Genomic DNA, 24983 nt, shown 5'->3' with positions numbered 1-24983 from the left:
TCAAGTGCTTTCTTGAATTGGGCCTAAAATATTTCCCATACCTACAACTTTTAAAATTATTTTTTCAGGGAAAACACTTTGTTCTCACCTCACCTTGAAACAAACACATTTATTATTTACTAAAAGGCATGAAAATATTTGGCATATCCTGATATAAAGGACTGGTCATATTGATTATTATACAACAGTTTAATATAATCGGCTCTCCATTTTTCCTTACCTAGATCCACAAATCCAATATCCACATACAAGCTGGCACACAGCGATCCCAACAGGTAGCCCATTATTGGCCCGATCATTGCTACTGTGTGCAAACATGCTGAAAATATAATGAAGTAGACACTGGTAAATTTACAGATATGTAACCCTATATGTTTTCCACCTACTTTTCTTATTCCTCTCCTAGAACCAGGGTATTCCAGGAAGTGCAAAGACTAGCATCCTGCCATGTGAGAGAGGTTTTTTATTCTTCTCCCTTTTGGTGAAAAAGATCACCTTAGGCAGTATTTATGTATCATTTACTGATTTATTTAAATGTGTTTAGCGGCCATTCAAGGCTACAAGAGCCAGATTAACTCCATTCACATAAAACTCAAATTCAAGTCTCAGTGCAGGTAGAATGAACCAGGACTTGGTGGGTTAAGACAAAAACATTAGATGGAAATTTATACAACCTTGTTATTTTCTTTTGAAGGCAGCAATCGACTAGGAATGAAGAGGAATGAAGGCTGCCATTTTTCAAAAGAATCTAAGGACTTAGGCACCCAACTCACATAGGGTCATCTGTAAATCACAGTCAAAATGGAGAGTAGAGCTGTGAGGGTAACCAATTATCTGGTTAGGTGGTCAAACAAAGAAAAGAAAAGAAAATTTTGAGACAACCCAAAATGAATTTTTTCAAAAATTTTCAGCACACTGAAAAAGTCACCAAAATTTCATTTCCAGTCAAATGAAATGTGGTGTTTAACCTGGAAAAAAATGTTCATTGAGGGAGTTTTTTTGCCTTTATAAAATGCTGTTAATAAAAGTGAATAAAATTTTGAAATGAAAAGTAATTTCGAATTGAAAAGCTGACATGTTTCATTTAGTAAAATATTTTGACTTTTTCTGATTTTGTAATATGTGTTTCTGTGTTTTTTTGAGGGAGGGGAGGTTGTTTGTTATTTTATTTGACCAAAACAATGTGGCAAATTCAACACAAATTCACAAATTGTTTCAGTGGCTGCAAATCTGCATTTATCAGAGAGAAAAAAAAAACTTTGTCAAAAGATTTTGCCTGGCTTTAATGGAGAGAGTTTTCAAAAAATAAAAATAGGACTCTTTAGAGGAAGATGATCTACTTCTAAAGCTAAAATAAATTCGATCCCATCACTGTTTCTTCATAACCAGCCTTTTCTTTCTCTTAAGATTACCTATGTAGAAAGGAGAATCTTCTTCTTTAGCAAAATCATCAAGGTAAGAAATTCCTAGTGGTGTTATTGGTGATTCCCCAACTCCACGTAACAAGTTGCCCAGTAAGACATATATCCACATATATGATACTGCTGCTTTTACACAATCTGTAAATAACAGTAATTACTATCTTTACTGTAGAACAATAAACCATGAGCCTGGCTAGAACTCCATTTAACACACACAGTCTCATCTTGCTCAGTTGTTTTTCCTTACAAAAGACTAAGACTCTGTCTAGGTTACCAAACTCATTAACCCCCAAATCATCAGCCCTCTCTTTAACAACACTTCCTGATACCAGTCACATGCTTGTCTACCAAAGATAGTATTGCAAGGATAATGGTCTGTATTGTTAGGGAAGAATGTCTAGAGAAAAATAAACAGATTGAAATTGTAATAGACATACTCTATGACATTTCATTTACACCTTCAACTGTGTCCCCTGATCCAGGCTAGCAGTTGGCTCATGGGTCCTAGAGTCCTTTCTCTCCTCCCATGCAGCATACAGCTGCAAATGCTCTATGGGTATATTCTAAACTGGTAGTGAGGTATATGAAAATCACAGAAATGCCACTTAATTTCCAGTTAACTCTAACACAGCTTGGACTCTTAAATTTCCTTTGAGAATCAATTCTCCTCACAACTTACAGTATATGAGAAATTCCTTTTAGGTACTTGTATCCAGAAGGGTGGGAGAAACTGGGCCCCATAGTTCAGATACTTCTGGATTGGTAGATGCGCTTGCTCTGAATGAGATTTTCAAGGCTGCTGTATCACTGACGAGTCACTAACACCCGCCAAATAAGTTAAGGCTTAAATGGGGTTTAGAATTGTACTGGGCCTTCACACCGGGGTGAATTGCCCTCTTGTGTGAAGACCTATTTATAAGGTAGGTCAAAATTGTCACATTTAGACATATTTTCAGTTACAATTCCTTACCTGAATCTGATTGTTCTGATAAGGTTTCACTGACACCAGTTACATTTTGGTCCACTGAGCAGGGAGAGACACTTGAAGTTGAGTTGACTGACAACACTGCATGCGATGCTGTTTCATACTTATAACTGAACACATACAACATATTTAGTAGTGATCTTTCTGGGCAGTTGAAGAAATACAGGGATATATTTTATCTCAGTACAGGGGGAGTGTTATGTCTGCTGTTTTGGCGAATAGAGAAAATGGGCATCTAACTGTCTGCATACTGCATTCAAATTACATTTTCCAAAGTGTTAATTTAACAGTAAAAAGGAAGGATAATTAAGTAAAAAAAAGCGGGGAGAAAGGGAAAAAAATGAGCAAGCAGATATCAAAAACAACAATATGGCAGATATATCATTTTAAACTGGGAACTTAAAAGAAACATAAGAAATATGAAAAGAACGAAGAGTACTTGTGGCACCTTAGAAACTAATAAATTCATTTGAGCATAAGCTTTCATGGGCTAAAACCCACTTCATCGGATGTATGCAGTGGAAAATACAGTAGATATTGTATGCATATCTTCCTACTGTATTTATTTTCCACTGCATGCATCCAATGCAGTGGGTTTTAACCCACGAAAGCTTATGCTCAAATTAATTTGTTAGTTTCTAAGGTACCACAAGGACTCCTTATTGCTTTTGCTGATACAGACTAACACAGCTATCACTCTGAAATAAGAAATGTGGACATTTAACTCAGGCTCCTTTGAAAATCCCACTCTTAGGATATGTCTATATGGAGAGATAGTGCACGATAAGCAGGAGTGTAAAACTACAGTCCTCTAGCCTGCCACACACTAACTGGCAATATGGACCTTGCTACTGTGCACTGAAAGTTCCATTGTGCAAACAGCAGTATGTCAAGGCGTACTACAGAACTTTTGGTGTGCAATAGAAGGGTCCACATAGTGAGCTAATGCTACAGCACTGTAGATTTACACCTAGTTTGTCAAGCACTAATTCTCCAGATAGACAAACCTTTAGTTATTTCTTGTAACTACAGTCCTATAGACTCTTTGAATTAAGTAATAGAAATGGCAAGCTTGAGGCTACTGCAAAACAGCAGAAGAGTTAGAAAGACATTCTGCTGAACATAATTCTTTAGTTTTCTTTTCATATTCATAAACTTCTTGTGACAGATATGACAATTTCCTGCAATATCATGGACAAAACTTACTGAAGTAAGTTAAACCTTACTGAAGTAAGTTTAAGTATTTTAGGAGTTCATTGTATTCAAAATGCAAATAGAATGAGGAGTACTTGTGGCACCTTAGAGACTAACAAATTTATTTGAGCATAAGCTTTCAGGGGCTATAACCCACTTCATCTGATACATGGAGTGGAAAATACAGTAGGAAGATATATATACACAGAGAACATGAAAAAATTGGCATTGCCATACCAACTGTAATGAGAGTAATCAATTAAGGTGGGCTATTATCAGCAGGAGAAAAAAAACCTTTTGTAGTGATAATCAGGATGGCCCATTTCAAGCAGTTGACAAGAAGGTGTGAGTAACAGTAGGGGGAAAATAGCATGGGGAAATAGTTTTTATTTTGTGTAATGACCCATCCACTCCCAGTCTTTATTCAAGCCTAATTTAATGGTGTCCAATTTGCAAATTAATTCCAATTCTGCAGTTTCTCATTGAAGCCCCTACTCTGCTTGGGGTATATTGATGACATCTTCATCATCTTGACCCATGGAAAAGAAGCCCTTGAGTAATTCCACCATGATTTCAACAATTTCCATCCCACCATCAACCTCAGCCTGGACCCATCCACACAAGAGATCCACTTCCTGGACACTACAGTGCTAATAAGTGACAGTCACATAAACACCACCCTATACTGGAAACTTACTGACCGCTATACTTACCTACATGCCTCCAGTTTTCATCCAGACCATACCACATGATCTATTGTCTACAGCCAAGCTCTAAGATACAACCAAATTTGCTCCAACTCCTCAGACAGAGACAAACACCTACAAGATCTCTATCAAGCATTCTTACAACTACAATACCCACCTGCTGAAGTGAAGAAACAGATTGACAGAGCCAGAAGAGTACCCAGAAGCCACCTACTACAGGACAGGCCCAACAAAGAAAGTAACAAAATGGCACTAGCCATCACCTTCAGCTCCCAACTAAAACCTCTCCAGCACATCATCAAGGATTTACAACGTATCCTGAAGGAAGATCCCTCACTCTCACAGATCTTGGGAGACAGGCCAGTCCTTTCTTACAGACTGTCTCCCAACCTGAAGCAAATACGCATCAGTAACCACACAACAAAAACACTAACCCAGGAACCTATCCTTGCAACAAAGCCCATTGCCAATTCTGCCTACATATCTATTCAGAGGACACAATCATAGGACTATAAGGTGGACAGAAAGCTGGCTGGATTGTCAGGCTCAATGGGTAGTGATCAATGGCTCCATGTCTAGCTGGCAGCCAGTATCAAGCAGAGTGCCCCATGGATCGGTCCTGGGGCTGGTTTTGTGCAATATCTTCATTAATGATCTGGAGGATGGTGTGGACTGCACTCTCAGCAAGTTTGCAGATGATACTAAACTGGGAGGAGTGGTAGATACACTGGAGGGTAGAGATAGGATACAAAGGGACCTAGACAAATTAGAGGACTGGGCCAAAAGAAATCTGATGAGGTTCAACAAGGACAAGTGCAAAGTCCTGCGCTAGGAGGGTTGTGAAGCACTGGAATGGGTTACCTAGGGAGGTGGTAGAATCTCCTTCCTTAAGGTCAGGCTTGACTAAGCCCTGTCTGGGATGATTTAGTTGGGGATTGGTCCTGCTTTGAGCAGGGGGTTGGACTAGATGACCTCATGAGGTCCCTTCCAACCCTGTCATTCTATGATTCTATGACCTAATCCTACCAGCCACACTATCAGGGGCTTGTTCACCTGCACATCTACCAATGTGATAAATGCCATCATGTGCCAGCAATGCCCCTCTACCATATACATTGGCCAGACTGGACAGTCTCTATGCAAAAGAATAAATTGACACAAATCAGACTTCGAGAATTATAATATTCAAAAACCAGTTGGTGAACACTTCAACCTCCCTGGTCACTCAGTTACAGATCTTAAAATCATAATACTCCAACAAAAGAACTTCAGAAACAGACTCCAACGAAAAACTGCAGAATTGGAATTAATTTGCAAACTGGACACCATTCAAGTAGGCTTGAATAAAGACTGGGAGTGGATGGGTCATTACACAAAGTAAAAACTATTTCCCCATGCTATTTTTCTCCCTACTGTTGCTCACATCTTCTTGTCAACTGCTGGAAATGGGCCATCCTGATTATCAGTACAAAAGGTTCTTTTCTCCTGCTGATAATAGTCCACCTTAACTGATTACTCTCATTACAGTTGGCATGGCAATACCCATTTTTTCATGTTCTCTGTGTCTATATATATATATCTCTTCCTACTGTGTTTTCCACTGCATGTATCCGATGAAGTGGGTTTTAGCCCACAAAAGCTTATGCTCAAATAGAATTGTTAGTCTCACAGGTGCCACAAGTATTCCTCGTTCTTTTTGCTGATACAGACTAACACGGCTACCACTCTGAAAGAATGCAAATGTTTATGTATTATTGTGGAATTGAATGCAACTTCTTTAAGAGGGAGACAGGACTAATGTCAACCTGGGAAGTGGTATGAGCTTCAACAGGCCAAACAAGACTGAACTTTCAGTTGAGTGAGTTTCCCAGGAAATACTTGTCACGAGGGGAATGTAAATTACCCACCTTAGGAATCATCCTTTTGAATCATCCTGTACCTTGAAGAGAAACCCATTATCTGGCTGATTTTCTATTCACAGTCTCTTCAAAGACCCAAACTGGATAAAGGAGTGACACACAGATTCATGGGGATTCTTGTTCCAAGACAAAGCAGTTATGAACTTGTAACCCCAGAAAACTCCCTTAGTGAGAATTGAAGGAATATTCACCTGCCACAGTTGGGGTGATCTCTGGTAAACTAATCAATATGCATGTCAGTTCTTTTATAGTGTTAATATGTTTTCTCTGTAATAGTTTTACCATAAAAATAAAATGTGCTTGCTTAGGAAGAGCTATGAGGTAACTGGGCAATCACACTGTTTATAGACTCTGAAGAAAAGGCAAAGGAAACCTGCCTAGGCAGTCTCTTTTTCTGGGGATACACAGTGTAGGCAGGAACTCTGTAGCCTGAAAATCTTCCAGTCATGAGGTAGAGAGACACATGCCTCTGCCAGGAAGAAGTAACATCTGGGGAATTGGAAACTTGTGAGTGGGTGCCCTTGCTGGACCATATAGAGGGAACATAGGTGCGGTTGCCTTGAACTGTGACATCCATAAAAGATTCTATAGTATTGAATATAGGAATAGAAATGTATTGCATTGTAGATTTGTCACTGAATCAAAACTTCTGCTAGAAGCAATGTGATTGGTAGACAAAACAGTGCTTCTCTGAATAAAGAGATGATGCATTTGTTGGCAAATTAGTGTCACTAGATTTGAGGATTTTTAGTGGTAAGAGCACCCTGAACAGAACTTTTGGCCCAGTTCTGCAAACACTCACCTGAAAAGTCTTACTGAAGCCACTGTATGAGTAATGACTATTTGCTCAAGTATGGGTGCGCAGGACCAGCCCTTACAAATGTATGGCCTAATACTATAAGCTACTAATTAGACTCCTCCTTTAAAGTGCTGGATTTCTTCAACTCTCATTTCTGCAGGGCACCTTCACCGGTGAAGTTTGGAACCTTATATAGGTGATCCCTATATTACAGTTATCAGGTAAGTACACATGTATTCCCCCTTCCTGGTCCACCAAAGACACACACACGGGGCTCCCAGCTCCTCAGTCATCACTTCTCTAGGGATGAAACCCACATCTCGCTCCCTCCTGAACAGCATGTTGAGGCTGATCTACTGATTCCTGATTTACACTGATATCACCAACAAACCAGACATTCTAAAAGGCCAGCGTCTGCAATTTGCTTTCTCTCCAGAGGCTATGGCAAGTGTATTGCCAATAGTCATAAGTTACCACACAGCACTTTCTAAGCAAGCATCTTTATTCTTAAGGTGAAAGAATTATAAAGAAAACACATTCAAACAACAAAAGAACCTACACGCAGAGGTCACACGCACACCCCACTCCAACTTAGGGTTCTGGTAAGTGTCAGTGCTTCAAAACCCAAAACTAGGTTTCCCCCATGGTTACCATTTCATAACTGTTTCAGATTCAGAACCAGAACCAAGACTGGACAGATGGGCCAGTTTCTTTATACAGCTCAGGCCTTTGATCTCCCACCTCCAGGAACAGGTAATCAGCAGACAATGACACTCTTCTCAAAATGTGGCTTTGAAAGGCTGTTTTTTCACGTAACTAGAGGCATGGAATTTGCATTAATATTAGGTATTCCCCCAGGAAATGCACTTCACATTTTTTGTCCCAAAAGTCCATTCTTATCTGGCATTTTCAGTATAAACCTTTGAACTCCCAGGTCTCATATCACATCTTCCCCCTAGAGAGTTTATGCACAATCCTGAACCACAATAATACATAAACTTTGCATTTAATACAGTGGACCTCAATGAGACTTAAACTTAAATCAATAAGGCTTTCCCCTAGGATATTTCAGGGAATTCCCATATTTGTCACACTCTATTCTTCCATTTTACCAGCATTCAAATGACTGTGAGCAATTATTGAAAACTAGAGTTAGGGCTGCTGCAGAGACTCCATCACGTTGGACATTAAGGATGTTGGACAAGGTAGTCAAACATGCTCTTGGAGTAGAATGCATCTTTTTGACTTTTTTGGATTAAGGCCCCAATATAGCACTCAAACACTTTAATCACAGGAGTAGTTCCACTGACTTCCGGTGCATTACTCCCACGCTTCAGGTTTCACACAAGCTTAAGTGCTTTCTTGAAATGGAGCCTCAGGGTCCTGTTCATAACTACAAAAATACCCAGTTACAGAAATCATATGAAATAATTTTATGATATAATTATTTTACTGAAATTGCTTTGATTCATCATATGTTAACCTTCCATGCAATAACCCTGTTTAAGGCCAGACTCTACCATCCTTCCTCACACTGAACAATATCTCATTTCTTCAATAGTCCCAGTGATTTCCTTAGACTTTTCCCTTAGAGTTAGCCATAGTAATGTCCTGAAAAGCAGCATGATGCACACTAGGGCTGATGAAAAAAATTCTGTCAAAATTGATTTTTGGTGGAAAATTTTGGTTTTCAGGGAATATAAATTCACATGGAAAGCGTCTGCTTTTTACAGAAAAAGTCTACTTTTCCTCAAAAGTCTACAAACCAACCAAACCAAAATATTTCTAGCTGAAAATGGAAACATTTTGATGGTTCTGATATATAAAAACAAAAAATTGATATTTTATACCAGGGGAAGGGAATTCCCACCATTTCTACTGCGTGCTAATGTATCTGTGGTGTTGCCTGACTTGTAAATTAATTCTGATATCCATTTAGGTCAGCCCTAAATATTAATTTATTCTTAGGCCCTTTGAAACCTTAAAAACACAGTGGTGTTCATTTGACAAAATGGAGAAAGTGGTATAGAATCCAATTGCTATGGTATCTAAATTAGTCTTAGTGAGTACTTACTATCCCATGAAGAAATGAGGCATTGCTGTTAAAATACTTCCAGCTGACATAATACAACACCCTAAAGCGATGATTTTTGGTCTATGAAATTTGGCTCCAAAATAACTTACAAATGCCATCACCAGCAAATTACCTAAAAAAGCAAAGAAAACATTACTAGTAGATGCTTTCATTGTATTTGCTCTGAGTAATTTACTGTATGTTACGGAATACTAATTACCCATCTCAAAACTTCCATCAATTAAGCCAGCTACAGAGGAGGGAATATCAAATCTTCTTTCTATCTGAGTGATGGAACTTTTCATAACTGTTCCAGATAATGTTTTGCACAAGTAGCTGAATGACAAAGCAAAGAGAAACACCTGAGGAAAGATCAAGACAGAAGGTGAGAGGTAAGGGAGGAGAAATTGATAATATAGAAACCAAGAGAGCTTAAATCTATAGAACAATCTTATGAATTAAATTTAATTAACTTTACTAATCAAACTCCAAGAGGGAAAATATGATGTTTCTAACTCAAAATGGGGCCTTGATCCTGCAAGAAGCTCTCCCTGGGTTTTCAGAAGTGTTTTCTTCCCATTCTGGTCTCACTGTGATCTACAGAAGTCATGTGCACGGGACAACCCAAAGCAGCAATTAATTTTGTTTGTGCTTAGGGATGGCATTGCCAGTTTCAGCATCCAGAAAGCACGGCCTCCTTCGCTTTGCTGGTCAAAGGCTCCCCAGAATAGAATTTGTACTTCTGAACCTAAACACCATGGATTACAGAATCTGCAGATAGCAACCAACTCAGTAGGGACAGCTTACCCTACTGAAACCTAACATCAATTTTCAAGCTATCCACAACACTGAGACCAGTTGTGTACAGAAGAAACCTTGAGGCCTCAAGGTGCTACCAGAATACAAATAATTAACAAGGATAAGAGCTCTGGTCAGGGGCCACTTGCTGAAACTAGTGCAAACTGTAGATGAGTTTTAGCTTCAATTCACTTATTACTTTTTCTAAGCCAGTTTGTCCATCCCCAGGTTAGAAGTCGTATTGGTATTACAACATAGGGCTTAGCCACAAACTTCACAATATCCCTCTTTTTGGAGGTCTTGTACATATTCTTTGGAAATCTCATCCCCGTTTGGATGAAGTTTGAAGTATTTGGATTATATTTGTGTTGTACCCCTTTGCAAAGGAAATGTTCGTATTTGACTTTTTAATAGGTTTAAAACAAGAGCATTTGAATACACACTTTGCTTTGATACACAAACTCTATTTAGTATCACAGTGATTGCAAACAAACCATGCTTATGAAGACAAAACAGTCTAGGAGTGCTTAAATATTATCCAGATATTTCAACATAACAGCTTTTTACTGAATCCCAAACAAATAAACTTGTTGCCCTAAGGGTAAAAGTTAAAATAGCTTATTTAACTTGACAGTAGATAAGTGAACAAATTAAAATGAGGTTTGAACTTTATGATGCTATTTACTGCAACAGATGATAAGCAAAGCAAATCCTAAGAGAAAATGTTTTTAAAAGGAGTTGGATGCTGGTTTTGCCTAGAAATTTGACTGAAAAATCTCACAAAAGCAGGCTTTAGCATAAGAATTTTCATATTTACTGGGTCCAAAAATTCTGAGATTTTTTTGAGGGGGGCACTATTTTCAGTAGTTTTACATCTGGTCCTGAATGAAGCCATGAAATGCAAATAAGCATGAAAGTAGGAACAAAAAGGTTAATTGAACTATTTAAAACCTCATCACAGAAGCAAGAAGTTAGCAGAAGTGTTTTGAACACTCACCCCCCAAAAAAATTGACTCCAAAGTCCGACAGGAAGATGAGGTGATTCTCATTGTAACTGAAAAATTTGTGCCCACCCCTAACATTAAAGTTATTATGTGTATAAAATTCTAGTTTATATAACATTCTGTGCCACACTCACCACTGGGATAAGTGGGTACAAACTCACTGACTTCCATGCCTACTTATGCCAGTGGTGAAGCTGGTTCAATGCAACTCCCAGGGATATGAGAGATTTGAGAGCAGTTCTACTACTACTGGAGATATATAGGGGTGGCAAAATTGGTTCAGCTCAAATAAGAAATATGCTAACCTTTGCCCCAAGCTCGAACCAAGCCATTTTGAATATTTGAAAAAGTTGGATTCACTTATTTTTATAATTCTATAACAGGTCTCTGATCAGATCAAATTCATTCCTGGTTGCAGTTCCATTGACTTTAATGGAGTTACACCACGTATGAATTTGGCCCATGGGTCTAGCCTGAGCAGAAGTCAAACACATCATTATACCACAAGAAATATTGATTTCATGGTACTTCCAGCTTAACTAGAAGCAGTAAATATTATGCCTCTACCAGGAAAGCAAAATTCTCATTAGTTTTCTAGCCCTATTTAGTCAAGACTTTAAATAATTGAAGTGAGGCAATTGGTCAAGGGGATACAGCATCAGACAAGGACTCAGAAGATCTGGGTTCTATTTCTGGTTATGCCACTCTATTGGGTGACCTTGGGCAAGTCACTTCACCTCCCTGTGCCTCAGTTTCCCCTACTGTAAAATGAAGATAATGATAATTGCTTCCTTTATAAAGTTCTTTGACATCTGTGAATAAGAGCTAAGTATTATTATTTTCCTGACACCTTGAGTGTTTGGACAAACCAACTTTTTGAACTTTGCCTATCAGAACAAGGACTCAGTAGACCCAGTTCAATTCCCGGCTTTGCCACTGCTCTGCTGGGTGACTGTGGGCAAATCACATCCCTCCCAGTGCTTCAATTTCCACATCTGCAAAATGGGGATAAAGATGCTGACCTCCTTTGTGGAGCAGATTGAGCTCTACAGATGAAAAACTCTATAGAAGAGCCATACATTATTATTATTGGCTTGTATATTTTTTAAATAAAACTCCTAATATTCTTGTATTAATTGGGTGGAAAAAAATACAGGGGACAAGAACCATGCCTGCTTATATACCTTGAAGAAGAACACACATATTATCAATGCTCAACAAATAACAACAGTAACGAATAATAGTAATCCACTGAACCTTCAAGCCAGTGCAGCAGGAAGGTTTCTTTTTGACTGGTGCATGTTTGATTGCTCCATCTTCCAAAGCCTGGGTAGGCTCCACTTCCAGGTTTGAGTGATTAACATTTGAATTAGTTTCCACTCTCATGGTTTCTTATCTTGAATTGATTATCTGTTTTGTACAAGAAAACATGAGAAAATTATAATAAATCCAGGGCTTCTTCCACAGAAATACTGAAATAGAAATCTGTAATTAACTTTCACCTAAAAAGATTTACACCATAGCTAACATTTTTCACAGTGGTCGCTATTGTTTCCGAATAGAGACAACTTGCACCTAATTTTCAGATGTACTGAAAATCTGCATTTCCCATTAGAACAGATAATCTGGAGATGGTACCCCAGTAGATAATTCCACTGGCACTTTAGGGCCTCAGCAATGCTAAAAATCTGGCATGTGTTGGGCACTCAAAATTAGTGAATGCTTACAAAAATGTGGCTGCACATTTATAAAACTAAATGGGGGCTGGGGGAGAGCTTCTGTACTAAGATTTTATGAATACCACAAAATAAAGAACATAGCAAGTTGGGTTTTATTTATGTCTTGGACCCCAAAAATGATCACTCTGAAAGTGGAGGAGGAGATGTTGTAATAGGAAAGGAAAGAGATGGGGAGGATAAACACAACAAAGGGACAAGTGAAGGGTTTGGTAAAGAAGTCTCAGAGCAGTGCTTTCACAAGGGACAAGCATCTCTATAATATATAACAAAAAGGACTGAGGGCACTGAAAATTAAGTCCATATGGGAAAAGAAAACATAGGCTATAAGTGTTATAAGGATACCTTTTGAAACTGATGGCAAAAGTGAAAGCCATCAACATCTAAGTGTTATCAACTGGAAGCAAGTTTTTAACTCTCAAGCAAGAAAAGAGTGAGTCACAGCAAACGCTGAACAGCGGGCATGTTTACTGAAACATCAGCTACAAACACTGTACCCACTACACTAGAGTTGTACTTGTAGGAAATTACAAGAGAATTGGATTTCACGCAAGGGCAAAGTAAGCCAGGGTTATGTAATTCTGAGATAGCTGTGCATGCTGTGTGGTCAATGAGGCACAAGGCTCGGTACATTCTTTGCTGGAATGTAAATAACCAGCATTGCACAAGTCCAGTAACAACATGAAAAGATAGTGGGCTTATCCTGTGTTCCCTGTGTATCAAAAATATTCAATGAATTCAAGACTTCACATTAATTTGGCAAGGGGAATTACTCCACCTATTTCATGTCATAGAATAATGAGGAACTGCATTAAAAAAAATCAGCAGCTTACTGAAGGAAATATTTCTTTATAGAAGGTTACAGTGCAGCTTCTCAGGACACCCAGGGCAGACAGTCACCTTGTTACCATCTGCTCCCTAACACAACCAGCCTGTCACCCACTCACATGCTGTGCTCTGGGCTATATCAGACCTGTCTTTGCCTTGCAGGTTGACAACGGATTAACTCCAGCCCCCAAGGCCCTTCGAAGTGTCCCACTGTGGTATTCAGTCCCTGATCACTGGATACTCACAGAAATCCCAGATCCTCTGTTCCTAAAGGAAGAGTGTACCACAGCTTACCATGTTTACCTTGGACCCCTCCCCCCTGCTCCTGTAATGCTCTTAGCTCTTGACATCAATTATTAAAACTAAAGGAAATGTATTTAGAAAAAAATTGAGATTCAAATATAAACCTGTGTGAGAGATGGAAACAAATGGTAACAGAAACCATCACCACAATATGCATTCTAAAGCCCAAAGGTAACTAACAAGTTATCCTCCTGTCTAAAGGAGTTTATCTGACCCAAAGTTCTCTCCAGCATTTCCAACCATGCCTGATTGAGATCCCTTTTCATTAAGCAAACTCATTGTCAGTTTACTTCCTAGGTGAAGGATACCAGGGTGTCTCTTTGCATCCCCAAATATACCAGAACAGACCTTTGAGGTTTACCTCAAGCTAGCCGCCTCTGTTTACCTCTTCTTGTCAGTTTTCTGCTTAAGTCTCCACCTGCTCTCCATCTGCTTTTGACTTAGAATGCTAATAGACTCTGATTGCATGACATGCAATACACAATGGTTCCCCCTGGAGATAAGTCTCTCCCACTCTCTTTCTGGGGAGGAGTCTCAAGACATGCTACCTTTGAGTGAGCTGTTTTTAACTACAGACCTAGAGAACAATTTTTAGTGTACAAAAGTAACTCCTCACACATTCTCCATACATACATCTCACAATGGTTTTGATGACTAGTGTGATACAGGCTTGCATTAGAGACCTTACATGACATTCTTTTGGTGGATCCAAGGGATCTCTGTACCCCCATATGTCCAGAGTTCCCTGCCAATTGGCATCCAGAGGTTCTTAGGTCACACTTACATATGGACTTAGTAGTACAGAATTGTTATTTAGACTAAAATGCAGGGGTAAACATTTCTGTCCCTAATATACAGCCTGAGTAACTGGAATTTGGGCTGGGGAATTCTGTAGAAGTTGGGAGGAAAGAATCCTTCTTCCAAGCCTCTGCATAGACTTCTGGCTGCAGCAGGTGCACATGCATACACACCCACACTCCCCATTTGCAGAGGAAATAGCCAGGGAATCTACATGGTCATGGATCTGCTTTGCAATTAGTCTGATCTTCATCTAGCCCAGCATACCTCCAAAGCCCCATTCTGCACTGGTGTGCAGGTAATCCTTAAAAACAATATTCTGCAGACATGTTCTTAATCCTTCCACTACCTGTTCATAGAATCACACGAGTTCTGCTGCAGATCACTGAGCATGCTGCAGCTTTGGAGGAGAGGGCAAGATTTACTCCTACTTAAAACAACAGAATTGTTTATTGTTGATTAAAGATTTAGATGGATTAGGTTTTATTTGTTTTTATTGTGATGCAGTGCACATATTCCATTCTGTGTTCTCTGCTGTGTTGTATGTTTTAGAGCTCAGTGACTAATAAAAACTATATGGGAATATTTTATTCCACAAAAATTAGTGGAAATCATACATATTTGCAAATCATAAACCTTATTTAAAGAAAGAAAACACTTGCTGGCATACACTGCTCCAAATGGAAAATAGAAGAAGGCCGTGACCTGTAATTGGCTCCATGAAGGAATGCCCATATGCTGTTACTGAGCTCCATAAAACAGTGAATCCCTTGAAACAAACAAGTTCAGAAGTGCTTTTTACAATAGAACAAGGAGATTGGAGTATTGGAACTAATGGTCCCAAGCGAGAACACAAAAATCATACAGTACCAAAATCAACTTGCTTCACCCTTCCTGGTACCCTTGAGAGTTGAGGATAAAAGAAAGAAAAAGCGTAGAGATCAACAATTCCAACAGTGCAGCTGGAACAGATTTGTGAAAGTTGGCTGAACCTTCCCTCCCTTGGAGAAAAGCCAGTAGCATTTGCAAGTATCTCTGCCCTGGGTCATACCACAGAGGACTGTGAGCAAATTTTTCAAAAATACCTATTGGTTTGATATGACTCCATTCATGTCGGTGGAAAAACTCATAGACTCATAGATTCTAGGGTCAGAAGGGACCAATGTGATCACCTAGTCTGACTTCCTGCACAAAGCAGGCCACAGAACCCTACCCATCCACTTCTATAACAAACCCCTAACCTATGTCTGAGTTATTGAAGTCTTCAAATTGTGGTTTGAAGACCTCAAGCTGCAGAGAATCCACCAGCAAGTGACCCATGCCCCACGCTGCAGAGGGAGGCGAAAAACTTCCAGGGCCTCTGCCAATCTGCCCCGGAGGAAAATTCCTTCCCGAAACCAAATATGGTGATCAGTTAAACCCTGAGCATGTGGGCAAGACTCACTAGCCAGCACTCAGAAAAGAATTCTCTGCAGTAACTCAGATCCCATCCCATATAATATCCCATCACCAACCACTGGGCATACTTATCTGCTGATAATCAAAGATCAATTGCCAAAATTAGGCTATCCCATCATACCATCCCTTCCATAAACTTATCAAGCTTAGTCTTAAAGCTAGATATGTCTTTTGCCCCCACTACTCCCCTTGGAAGACTGTTCCAGAACTTCACTCCTTTAATGGTTAGAAACTTTCATCTAATTTCAAGTCTAAACTTCCTAGTATCCAGTTTATATCCATTTGTTCTTGTATCTACATTGGTACTAAGCTTAAATAATTCCTCTGCCTCCCTAATATTAATCCCTCTGATATATTTATAAAGAGCAAGCATATCCCCCCTCAGCCTTCTTTTGGCTAGACTAAACAAGCCAAGCTCTTTGAGTCTCCTTTCATAGGACAGGTTTTCCATTCCTCGGATCATCCTAGTAGCCCGTCTCTGAACCTGTTCCAGTTTGAATTCATCCTTCTTAAACATGGGAGACCAGAACTGCACACAGTATTCCAGGTGGGGTCTCACCAGCGCCTTATATAACGGTACTAACACCTCCTTATCTTTGCTGGATATACCTCGCCTGATGCATCCTAAAACAGCATTAGCTTTTTTCACGGCCATATCACATTGGCGGCTCATAGCCATCCTATGATCTACCAATACCCCAAGGTCCTTCTCCTCCTCTGTTGCTTCCAGCTGATGCATCCCCAATCTATATCTAAAGTTCTTATTATTAATCCCTAAGTGCATGACCTTGCACTTTTCACTATTAAATTTCATCCTATTACTATTACTCCAGTTTACAAGGTCATCCAGATCTTCCTGAACTCCTATTCACTTGAAAGGTTTTGGATCAAGTCATAGAGTTTGTCTACACTTAAAATGCTGCAATGGTGCAGCTTCAGTGAATACACTACCTAGGATGACAGGAGGTAGGGGAAAGGTTGCTGGGAAGATTTTAGGAGCAATGGAGGCAGCTGGCTTAGTGTAGCTGGACAAGTCAGTGATGGAATCCTTAAGAGCCTCTGATGCTCTGAAGCATTTAGTGACAGAAGCACAGTAAAGACATAGTGGTAACTACTTTTGGCTGGGGATGGATAACACCTTTGCTCCTGATGTTACAGAAGGGGCCAGAGGGAAAAAAGGTAGTGTCAACATTGCAGGAAAAGCTATGTGGCGGGACCAAGGGTTAGACCTGCTGGCATGCGCATTCTGCTGAACTTGGCAGATCCTAGCCCATGTGCAAAGGATTTGGGTGCTGGATGGGCTCCATGACCACATGAAGTTAAGAAAAATGATCAACGGTAAATTTGCTGCAGGTATTAATCTGAACCAAAACATTTCATATGGTAAAAAATAGCAGCCATACTGCTATTCACAGCAAATCTGTTACCGTAGCCTTGTACTTTAAACTTTATTCATTTAGAATTAATAAGCCTACTCCTTAGGCACTATTATAAATTATTTGTTTTCTTCTGCAAAAATCTCAGACCTAGCTTTTCAAAAGAGATTGATGATTTTGGGTGCATATTCTGAGATACCTTGCAGGAACAGCATTTTCAGTGCTTTCTGAAAATCAGGCTCTTTTAAGGTGTCTCATTTGCACCCAAAAATCTTGGCCTCAGTGAATAAATGTCATTCCCATTCCCAGAAACATGAGTAGATCAGTACATGAAGGGGATAACAGGCCCCAAGAGTAGACCTAAACACATACCTGTAAGGTACTTCTTCATTACAAAATCATTTTTTTCTGACAACTCATCTTAAGAGAAATTCCACTCAAAATTCAAATGTAAAGTGATTATATCTCATCTATTTCCATACAACGTGCCAGGATATCAGCCAGTATAAATAAATGTAGTCTAATGATCTGAATGGAGCTATGTTGATTACACCAGCTGAAGATCTAGCCTGATGCATGCTCTTGGCATTTGTTTGGATAGCCATTTAGGTGTGTCTTCCTCAACATTAACAAGATTCGAAGTGTTCATTTTACCAAAAAGGAAATACAAAGAAATGACTTTAATAGATTTGCCCAGGAGCATTTCAATTAGTTGCATCATCTTTCACCAGACATTGCTGTTTGCATGACTCCATTTTAGCAGATCAACAGCCTTATGGCAATTGCATTTTTCAGGTAAGGGTGCCGGGGAGAAGAATAATTAAAGCATTTACATTTGGCACAAGCAAACAATCAAGTACATACACAACAAACTCATTTAGACTGCAATTCAAAATAAGCAAACGATACCAGTGGAGGATTAACACTGTTCCAGTGATGTTCTCACTGTTTTTCACAGATCTGTGTCTGTAGATTGATTTCCTATTGCATTTGTGTAAGGACCTGATTGATAGCACATATCATTTGTGACAGTAAGAAAATATAAAGAGCTCATTCTTGTGTTCAATAAGTGCATCTACTGAGGCTCAGGTCTCAGGGTACAATGTAAGCTCCTGGGACTGAACTATATGGACCATTTACTTCAGTTGGAGTTGAGAGCTTTCCCCACATCACATTAAACACTCAACACCTTGCTGTAGCCATATGATGAAATTCACCAATGAGCAGAGGGCTGGCCCAAAGCTTCTGCAGAACATACGCCCCATTTTGAGGACTTAGCTGAAACTTAAGTGGTGCACTTTGTGTTGCCTCTCTGCATGGGGTTGAATTTAAAATATAAAAACATTCAGGAATTCAGTTTGGCTTCCCATTCTTGCTTACATCAAATCACAATAAATATATTTATCCTGGATAACATTTAATTAGTTTGCAAAGATAATACAGTAGTTACAAATTAACAAGAAGGAGAAATTCCAAAATGTCAAAAGAAACACAATTCTACAAAGAAACTACAAACACTTATTAGGGGTTTGGCCAGGTCCTGTCCAGAAGTTAAAGGAAGCACATCCATTTACACCAGCGGAGGAGCTAAACTAATATTCTCATTGATTTCTGAATACATTAAAACAAATGAAAAAATACATTTTTAATACTCAGCTTCCAAAATATGAAGAATTAATAATATTTTAAATTAGTTTTGAATACTATGCAGGGCTAAGTCCTGCTTGCATTACTCATGGAATACATAGTGATTTCTATATCATCTATATATCTGTATCTGTATAATGGACTTTTTAATGACAACAGTATACTCTCTCCCAAAATTTATTTATGTGTATGTAAACTATAGCTATATCTACATATCATATATGTGTACTTACAGTGGTCATCATTAAATTATTGACATTTACTGTGTAAAAGTAATTGGCATTCACAGGTACAATTTAGCATCAGAAATACCACTAATGCCATGGTAATGCTAATTATCATCAGCCAGTAAATGTTAATATTTTAATGGCTAGCATTGTACTTAATCAAAGGATCTTTTAAACATAGATTGATCCTAAATGTCTAATCTGAAATTCAAAGGGAAGTAAAAATAAAATTTAAAAAGTGCCTACCTAGATTATGTATCCAGCACAGCAGCAGCTACCCCATCACTTTTTGTTGAAAAACAGTGGATCCTCTCCTTAAACAAGGGTGTTCTGATCTTTATCAGCAGACTCATTAACTTTCCGGCATGGTCATTTTACTAGGCAAACAGAAATTACAGTTTAGGAACATTGCTTTAATCCGCTATCTCTGACCAGTTCCATCTTCTTTTCTCAGTCCCAAAATACATGCATACTACAAAATTTAAATAATATAGGTAGAATGTGCTTAGGATGGAATTCTGCATTTGTAAACTATTTTGTGAAGCTCCCATTTTCCTGAGACAGAAGAGTACATCTCTTGCCTTTACATAGTGGATGAGCCAATCTCAATATAGTTGTCAACTAAAAAAAAGGGGCGGCGGGAGGAAGGAAAGAAAGAAAAAGTTTTAATTTCTTTTCAAAGACTAGGATTCTGAATGTTACTTCAGCCCTGAGGCAGTCTGACAGCATACAGTGGTGGTTCTGTCTATTGCAGGGGTCGGCAACCTTTCAGAAGTGGTGAGCCGAATCTTCATTTATTCATTCTAATTTAAGGTTTCACGTGCCAGTAATACATTTTAAAGTTTTTAGAAGGTCTCTTTCTATAAGTCTATAATATATAACTAAACTACTGTTGTATATAAAGTAAATATGGTTTTTAAAATATTTAAGAAACTTCATTTAAAATTAAATTAAAATGCAGAGCCCCCCGAACCGGTGGCCAGGACCCGGGTGGTGTGAGTGCCACTGAAAATCAGAATGTGTGCTGCCTTCGGTACGTGTGCCATAGGTTGCCTACCCCTGGTCTATTGTATTTAACTGCTTTCTGTAGTTTTCTAGCTCCAATAAAATATATTTTGCTGACTCATGCTGCTATCTGGTCTTCTGGGTCCTATCAACTCCAGTCAAGGCATATAAGACAATAAAATGGATGTCGCTAGGTGCAGGGACAAGAAAACAAGGAACTGTCATGCTGAGGAGAATGTTTAGGTTTGTATTTCAGTGCTGCTAACAGTGCTGGCAAACCCAGAAAGGTGGTATATTTAGGTTATCTTAAGCGTGTGTATAGTCTCTTTGGAGCAGATCTTCACCAGCTTACCCCTTCCAATAATCTGGTCCATTTCAAGGATATGAAGAACAGCACTGCCTTTGATTTGACAGGTGCTTCTGTAGTAGATCGGACTTGCTTGCCAGAAAGAATTTTAGCCAAAACAGAGGTGAGATTGTTGGTTTTAATGCATGCAGTTTGTATCTACATCTAATCTCCACCTATTCATAATACCCAGATGAGATCCCACACACTACAGCTTATGTAGACCTTAATAAAGTGAGTATGGTTCTTCTTTGACCTGCTGACATTATAAACTACATTGACATTTAGATTATTATAGTTAGGCTTTGCCTTTAACATCCCTTTGAGATGGCAGGTCACACCTCTCGTTTCAGGCTCTCAAAGTGACTGACTGTACCAGTTTACATACACTTCTCATTTTGAATGTTATCTTCCCAACCAGAGTGACAGGCTTGCTTTTAAATACACCTTTAGTGCCTGTAGTGCAAGATACACCATCCAGGAAAAGGGAGAGAGAGGCCTGTAGAGGAGCTGCACAGCAGGTCAATTCAAAAGCATTAATGAAAGGAGAAAAGTGAAGCTTGGAAGGTTTTGTTTAATATATTTAGAAGCCCATGAAAGGTGGTAAAATTAAGGCGCAGGAGGACTTCATGAGTGGTACTCTCAGAAACTCAACCTCAACTACTTTTCTCCATTGCGGAACTCTTTACAGATTCCCATTGCCGTCCCAGAGAAAGATTGTGACTATGCTCAGTATTTTAGTCTATTTTTATATCTTTAGCTTTCTGTGCAGAACCACAGGTAGCTTAGTCAGAAGTAAGTAATCAATATCTCCACATCAGCCATTAGTTCAGGGGAGCTCTCGTTACAGTGACAGAGGAAAGATGTGATAGTGTGTTACCATTTCGTCCCTGAGGTAAATTTCATGTTATCTCCATGCAGCTTAGGCACTGATTTAGATAAGCACCTAAGCATGTCCATTGAAATCAATGGATTTAAGCATGGGCTCACAATTTAGACAAATGGGCCCTAAACACATGCAAAAGGCCCTGATTCTTGGTCTGGTGGAGATATGGTTTCTTCCTCTCTTCCAAGAGGTAGTCCTTCTTCATGTGTTGATGCTGATGTTCACAATTGGGCATGAGGGATTAACCTTCCTGCTTCTGCATGTTTCCCTTAAAGCAGTTGGCCTGCTCCAACAGTCTAGAAGATTTGAGACCTTATTACATCTGGTACCTCATTATTTATTGCAGGGTGAGAGAGTTTCTGTTGGTGTGAACAAAAAGGCACTAATATGACATAATACAAACTCCTCACAGTGCGTCCACAGGACCCTCCCGCCCCCTCGTCTTCAGACATGCCATTGACTCCAGTGCTTTTCCTAAAGGCATTGTGACATATTCACAGCTCAGTATTTCCTCTTCTTTTATGTTGCCCCATAAGAAGATGGAGTCTTCCACCTGCAGATCTCTAATGTCAATCTTTTACCATTGGACTTGGTCTCCCACTTCATTATCAACAACCAGTGATTTTTTTCTTTAAACTCCACATGGTGTAGGAAACACAACACTTATGAAGCTATGGACAGAGTGCAATACGTTCTGTAGATGGGAAATTATTGAGCCTTTAGGGGAAACAAATTCATTTTTTTTGTTTGTGGTGGATTTTTGTTTGTTTGTTTCTTGAGGGGAGAAAGAATATTTCCTTGGTTACCTCATATTAATAAATGCTTCCAACGCAATTGGTCTAAAAAAATGTGCCTGGTCCTCTGTACATTAAAAATCTACCATTTGTTCTGAAATGAAAGGACCAACAACAACGCCCCTTTTCTCCTATTCTATACATGGCTAGGGGAAATCTCATGAAGTTTCTTGATGTAAAACTAAGTTACTTATATTTTATGCTGTTATCTAGGTCCAAAACATCTGTCCAAGCATCCATACTTTGAAATGACTACCTGAGCCAGAAGTTTTGAGGATGATCCATTATTAATAAAATGGAGAAATGGACAGCACTATGGTATAACCAAATATTATATGATTCCCACCCTTGACAAATAATATGTCTCAGCCTTTCCCCTCACCCCAAGCCTCCTGCAAAAATCACAGTTTACATACGTTAAGGGAAATAATTGGCATGTGACAACAAAATCACCATAATCTTAAAACTGAGATGTTAGCAACATATTATACCTGCAGCATGAGCCCACTAGAAAAACCACACTAGCAGTCACCTTTATAGCAGTAGCTGTTTGCAGAATCCTCCAACCAGAAGGGGGCAACAGACTCCTGCCAGTGGAAGTAGCTACCAATAGCAGTTGGTAACTGGTAGCGTAGCAATAATCATCTGTAGTCAGGCAACAAGAGAACACTGAATTAAACAGCTCTGGTTTGAAGCCATTTTTATTTGCCGACCACTAATCCTTAAACAAAGGATCCATTGAGCTGTAAAAGTTAACTCATGCAGGGAAGTCAAATCTCCATCTGTACTGACTGGTTGATGCTCTTAAAGTTAGAATCTGGCTGTCAGAAACAAACTCAGAAACTGGATAACATAAAAGTAAGAAAATGTTAAACAATTAAGAGACTTCTCAGAAAGCTCTGAAATGAATATAATCATATTGTGAAAACATTTTGGTGTTGCTGTTATTTTGGTGCCTTTCCCACACAAATTGTTCCAGTGACTGCCTTGTTAGACAGTCAGCAGAGTGATTTGAGGGATGAATTTAGCTCATTGATTTTATCATGCATCTGTATGGGGAGGAGGATGCTGGGGCATCAAGACATTTTTCTTAATAAAAATGGATATCTCCAGCCTCCTATGTAAAATACAGTTAGTTGCCAGTAATGGAAGCTACTTACCACCTACATAGCAACACAGAGTCAGATTCTCATTCTTTGTACCCAATATCTCTCAGCACCTCAGTAGAGAGAAATTATATTTATATATAGTTATTGCAGGTTAACAGCGCTGAGCATTTTGTAGGATCAGGACCTAAATTCACGCCATGTCATCTTACCATAACAGCACTGGACAGTAGAATCAGAGGGTGAATTCCTGGCCCCATTGAAGTGAATGGCAAAACTCCCACTAACTTCAGTAGGTCCAGGATATCATCCAGAGATTTAAAAGCCCGGAGGGACCATTATAATCATATAGTCTGACCTCTTGCATAAAACAGGCCATGATATTTCACTAAGTGACTCCTTTATCAAGCCCATAACTTCAGATTAAGCTAGAGGTTATCTTTTAGAGAGACATCCCGTCCTGATTTAAAGACATCAAGTGATGGAAAATCTACCACAGGGGTTGGCAACCTTTCAGAACTGGTGTCCTGAGTCTTCATTTATTCACTCCAATTTAAGGTTTCGCGTGCCAGTTATACACATTTTATCATTTTTAGAAGGTCTCTTTCTATGTCTATAATATATAACTAAACTATTGTTGTATGTAAAGTAAATAAGGTTTTTTAAATGTTTAAGAAGCTTCATTTCAAATTAAATTAAAATGCAGAACCCCCCGGACCAGTGGCCAGGACTCGGGCAGTGTGAGTGCCACTGAAAATCAGCTCACATGCTGCCTTCGGCACCCGTGCCATAGGTTGCCTACCCCTGATCTACCACATCCCTAAGTTACTTATTCCAATGGTTAATTACTCACACTGTAAAATTAATTAATTATTTTTTTAAAAAATTGTGCTTGATTCCCAGTTTGAATTTGTTCAGCCTCATCTTCCAGCCACTGGATCTTGCTATGCCTTTGTCTGATGGATTAAATAGCCCTCTAGCATCAGAATTTTTCTCCCCACAAAGGTATTTAGAGGGCATGACCAAGTTGCATCTTAACCTTCTCTTTGATAAACTAAATTGATTGAGCTTCTTTAGTGTCTCACTGTCTGGCAGATTTTTTCAGACCTAGAATAATTCTTGTAGCTCTTTTCTAAACCATTTCCAATTTGTGAACATCCTTTTTAAAGTATGCACCTCACAGCTAGACACAATATTTCAGTAATGGTCTCACTATTGTCATATACACTGGTAACACCACCTTTTTATTTCTAGTCAATATTCCCCTGTTTCTGCATCCAAGGATTGCATTTGTTGTCCAAGTCACCATATCACACTGCGCACGGTCAGTTGATTATTCACCATGACACCTGAGTCCTTTTCTGAGTCACTGTTTTCCACAATACAGTCACTATATCCTATAAGTGTGACCTACATTCTTGGTTCCTAGCCCTTGCTTTTAACTGTTGTGACAGACCCAAACCAGTGGGGTATAGGAGTCTGGTAGAGGGCAAATATACTGGCCACTGGATGAGTAGTTTTCTGTTCCCTGAGTAACCAGAGCAGGGGCTGCACTAAAGTAATCAGGAACCT

General features: G+C 39.1%; 1 protein-coding gene across 1 annotated transcript in view; it reads right to left on the bottom strand.

The window, feature by feature from the left end:
- Nucleotides 1–22950, bottom strand: part of SLCO1B3 (solute carrier organic anion transporter family member 1B3) — a 47426-nt gene extending 24476 nt beyond the window's left edge. The window contains exons 1-7 of the mRNA XM_050916193.1: nt 22838–22950; nt 12159–12311; nt 9320–9461; nt 9100–9232; nt 2392–2516; nt 1413–1559; nt 221–319 (exon numbers count right to left, since the gene is read on the bottom strand). Coding sequence (XP_050772150.1) covers nt 221–319; nt 1413–1559; nt 2392–2516; nt 9100–9232; nt 9320–9461; nt 12159–12287 — 775 coding nt within the window. The 5' untranslated portion in view covers nt 12288–12311; nt 22838–22950. The remainder of the gene's footprint in view (nt 1–220; nt 320–1412; nt 1560–2391; nt 2517–9099; nt 9233–9319; nt 9462–12158; nt 12312–22837) is intronic.
- Between the last annotated feature and the right edge of the window lie 2033 nt (nt 22951–24983).

The sequence above is a fragment of the Gopherus flavomarginatus genome, chromosome 1, assembly GCF_025201925.1.
Source record: "Gopherus flavomarginatus isolate rGopFla2 chromosome 1, rGopFla2.mat.asm, whole genome shotgun sequence".
Classification (NCBI taxonomy): Eukaryota; Metazoa; Chordata; order Testudines; family Testudinidae; genus Gopherus; species Gopherus flavomarginatus.
The sequence above is the reverse complement of the archived record's forward strand: the minus strand, read 5'-3'. Positions and strand labels throughout refer to the sequence as shown.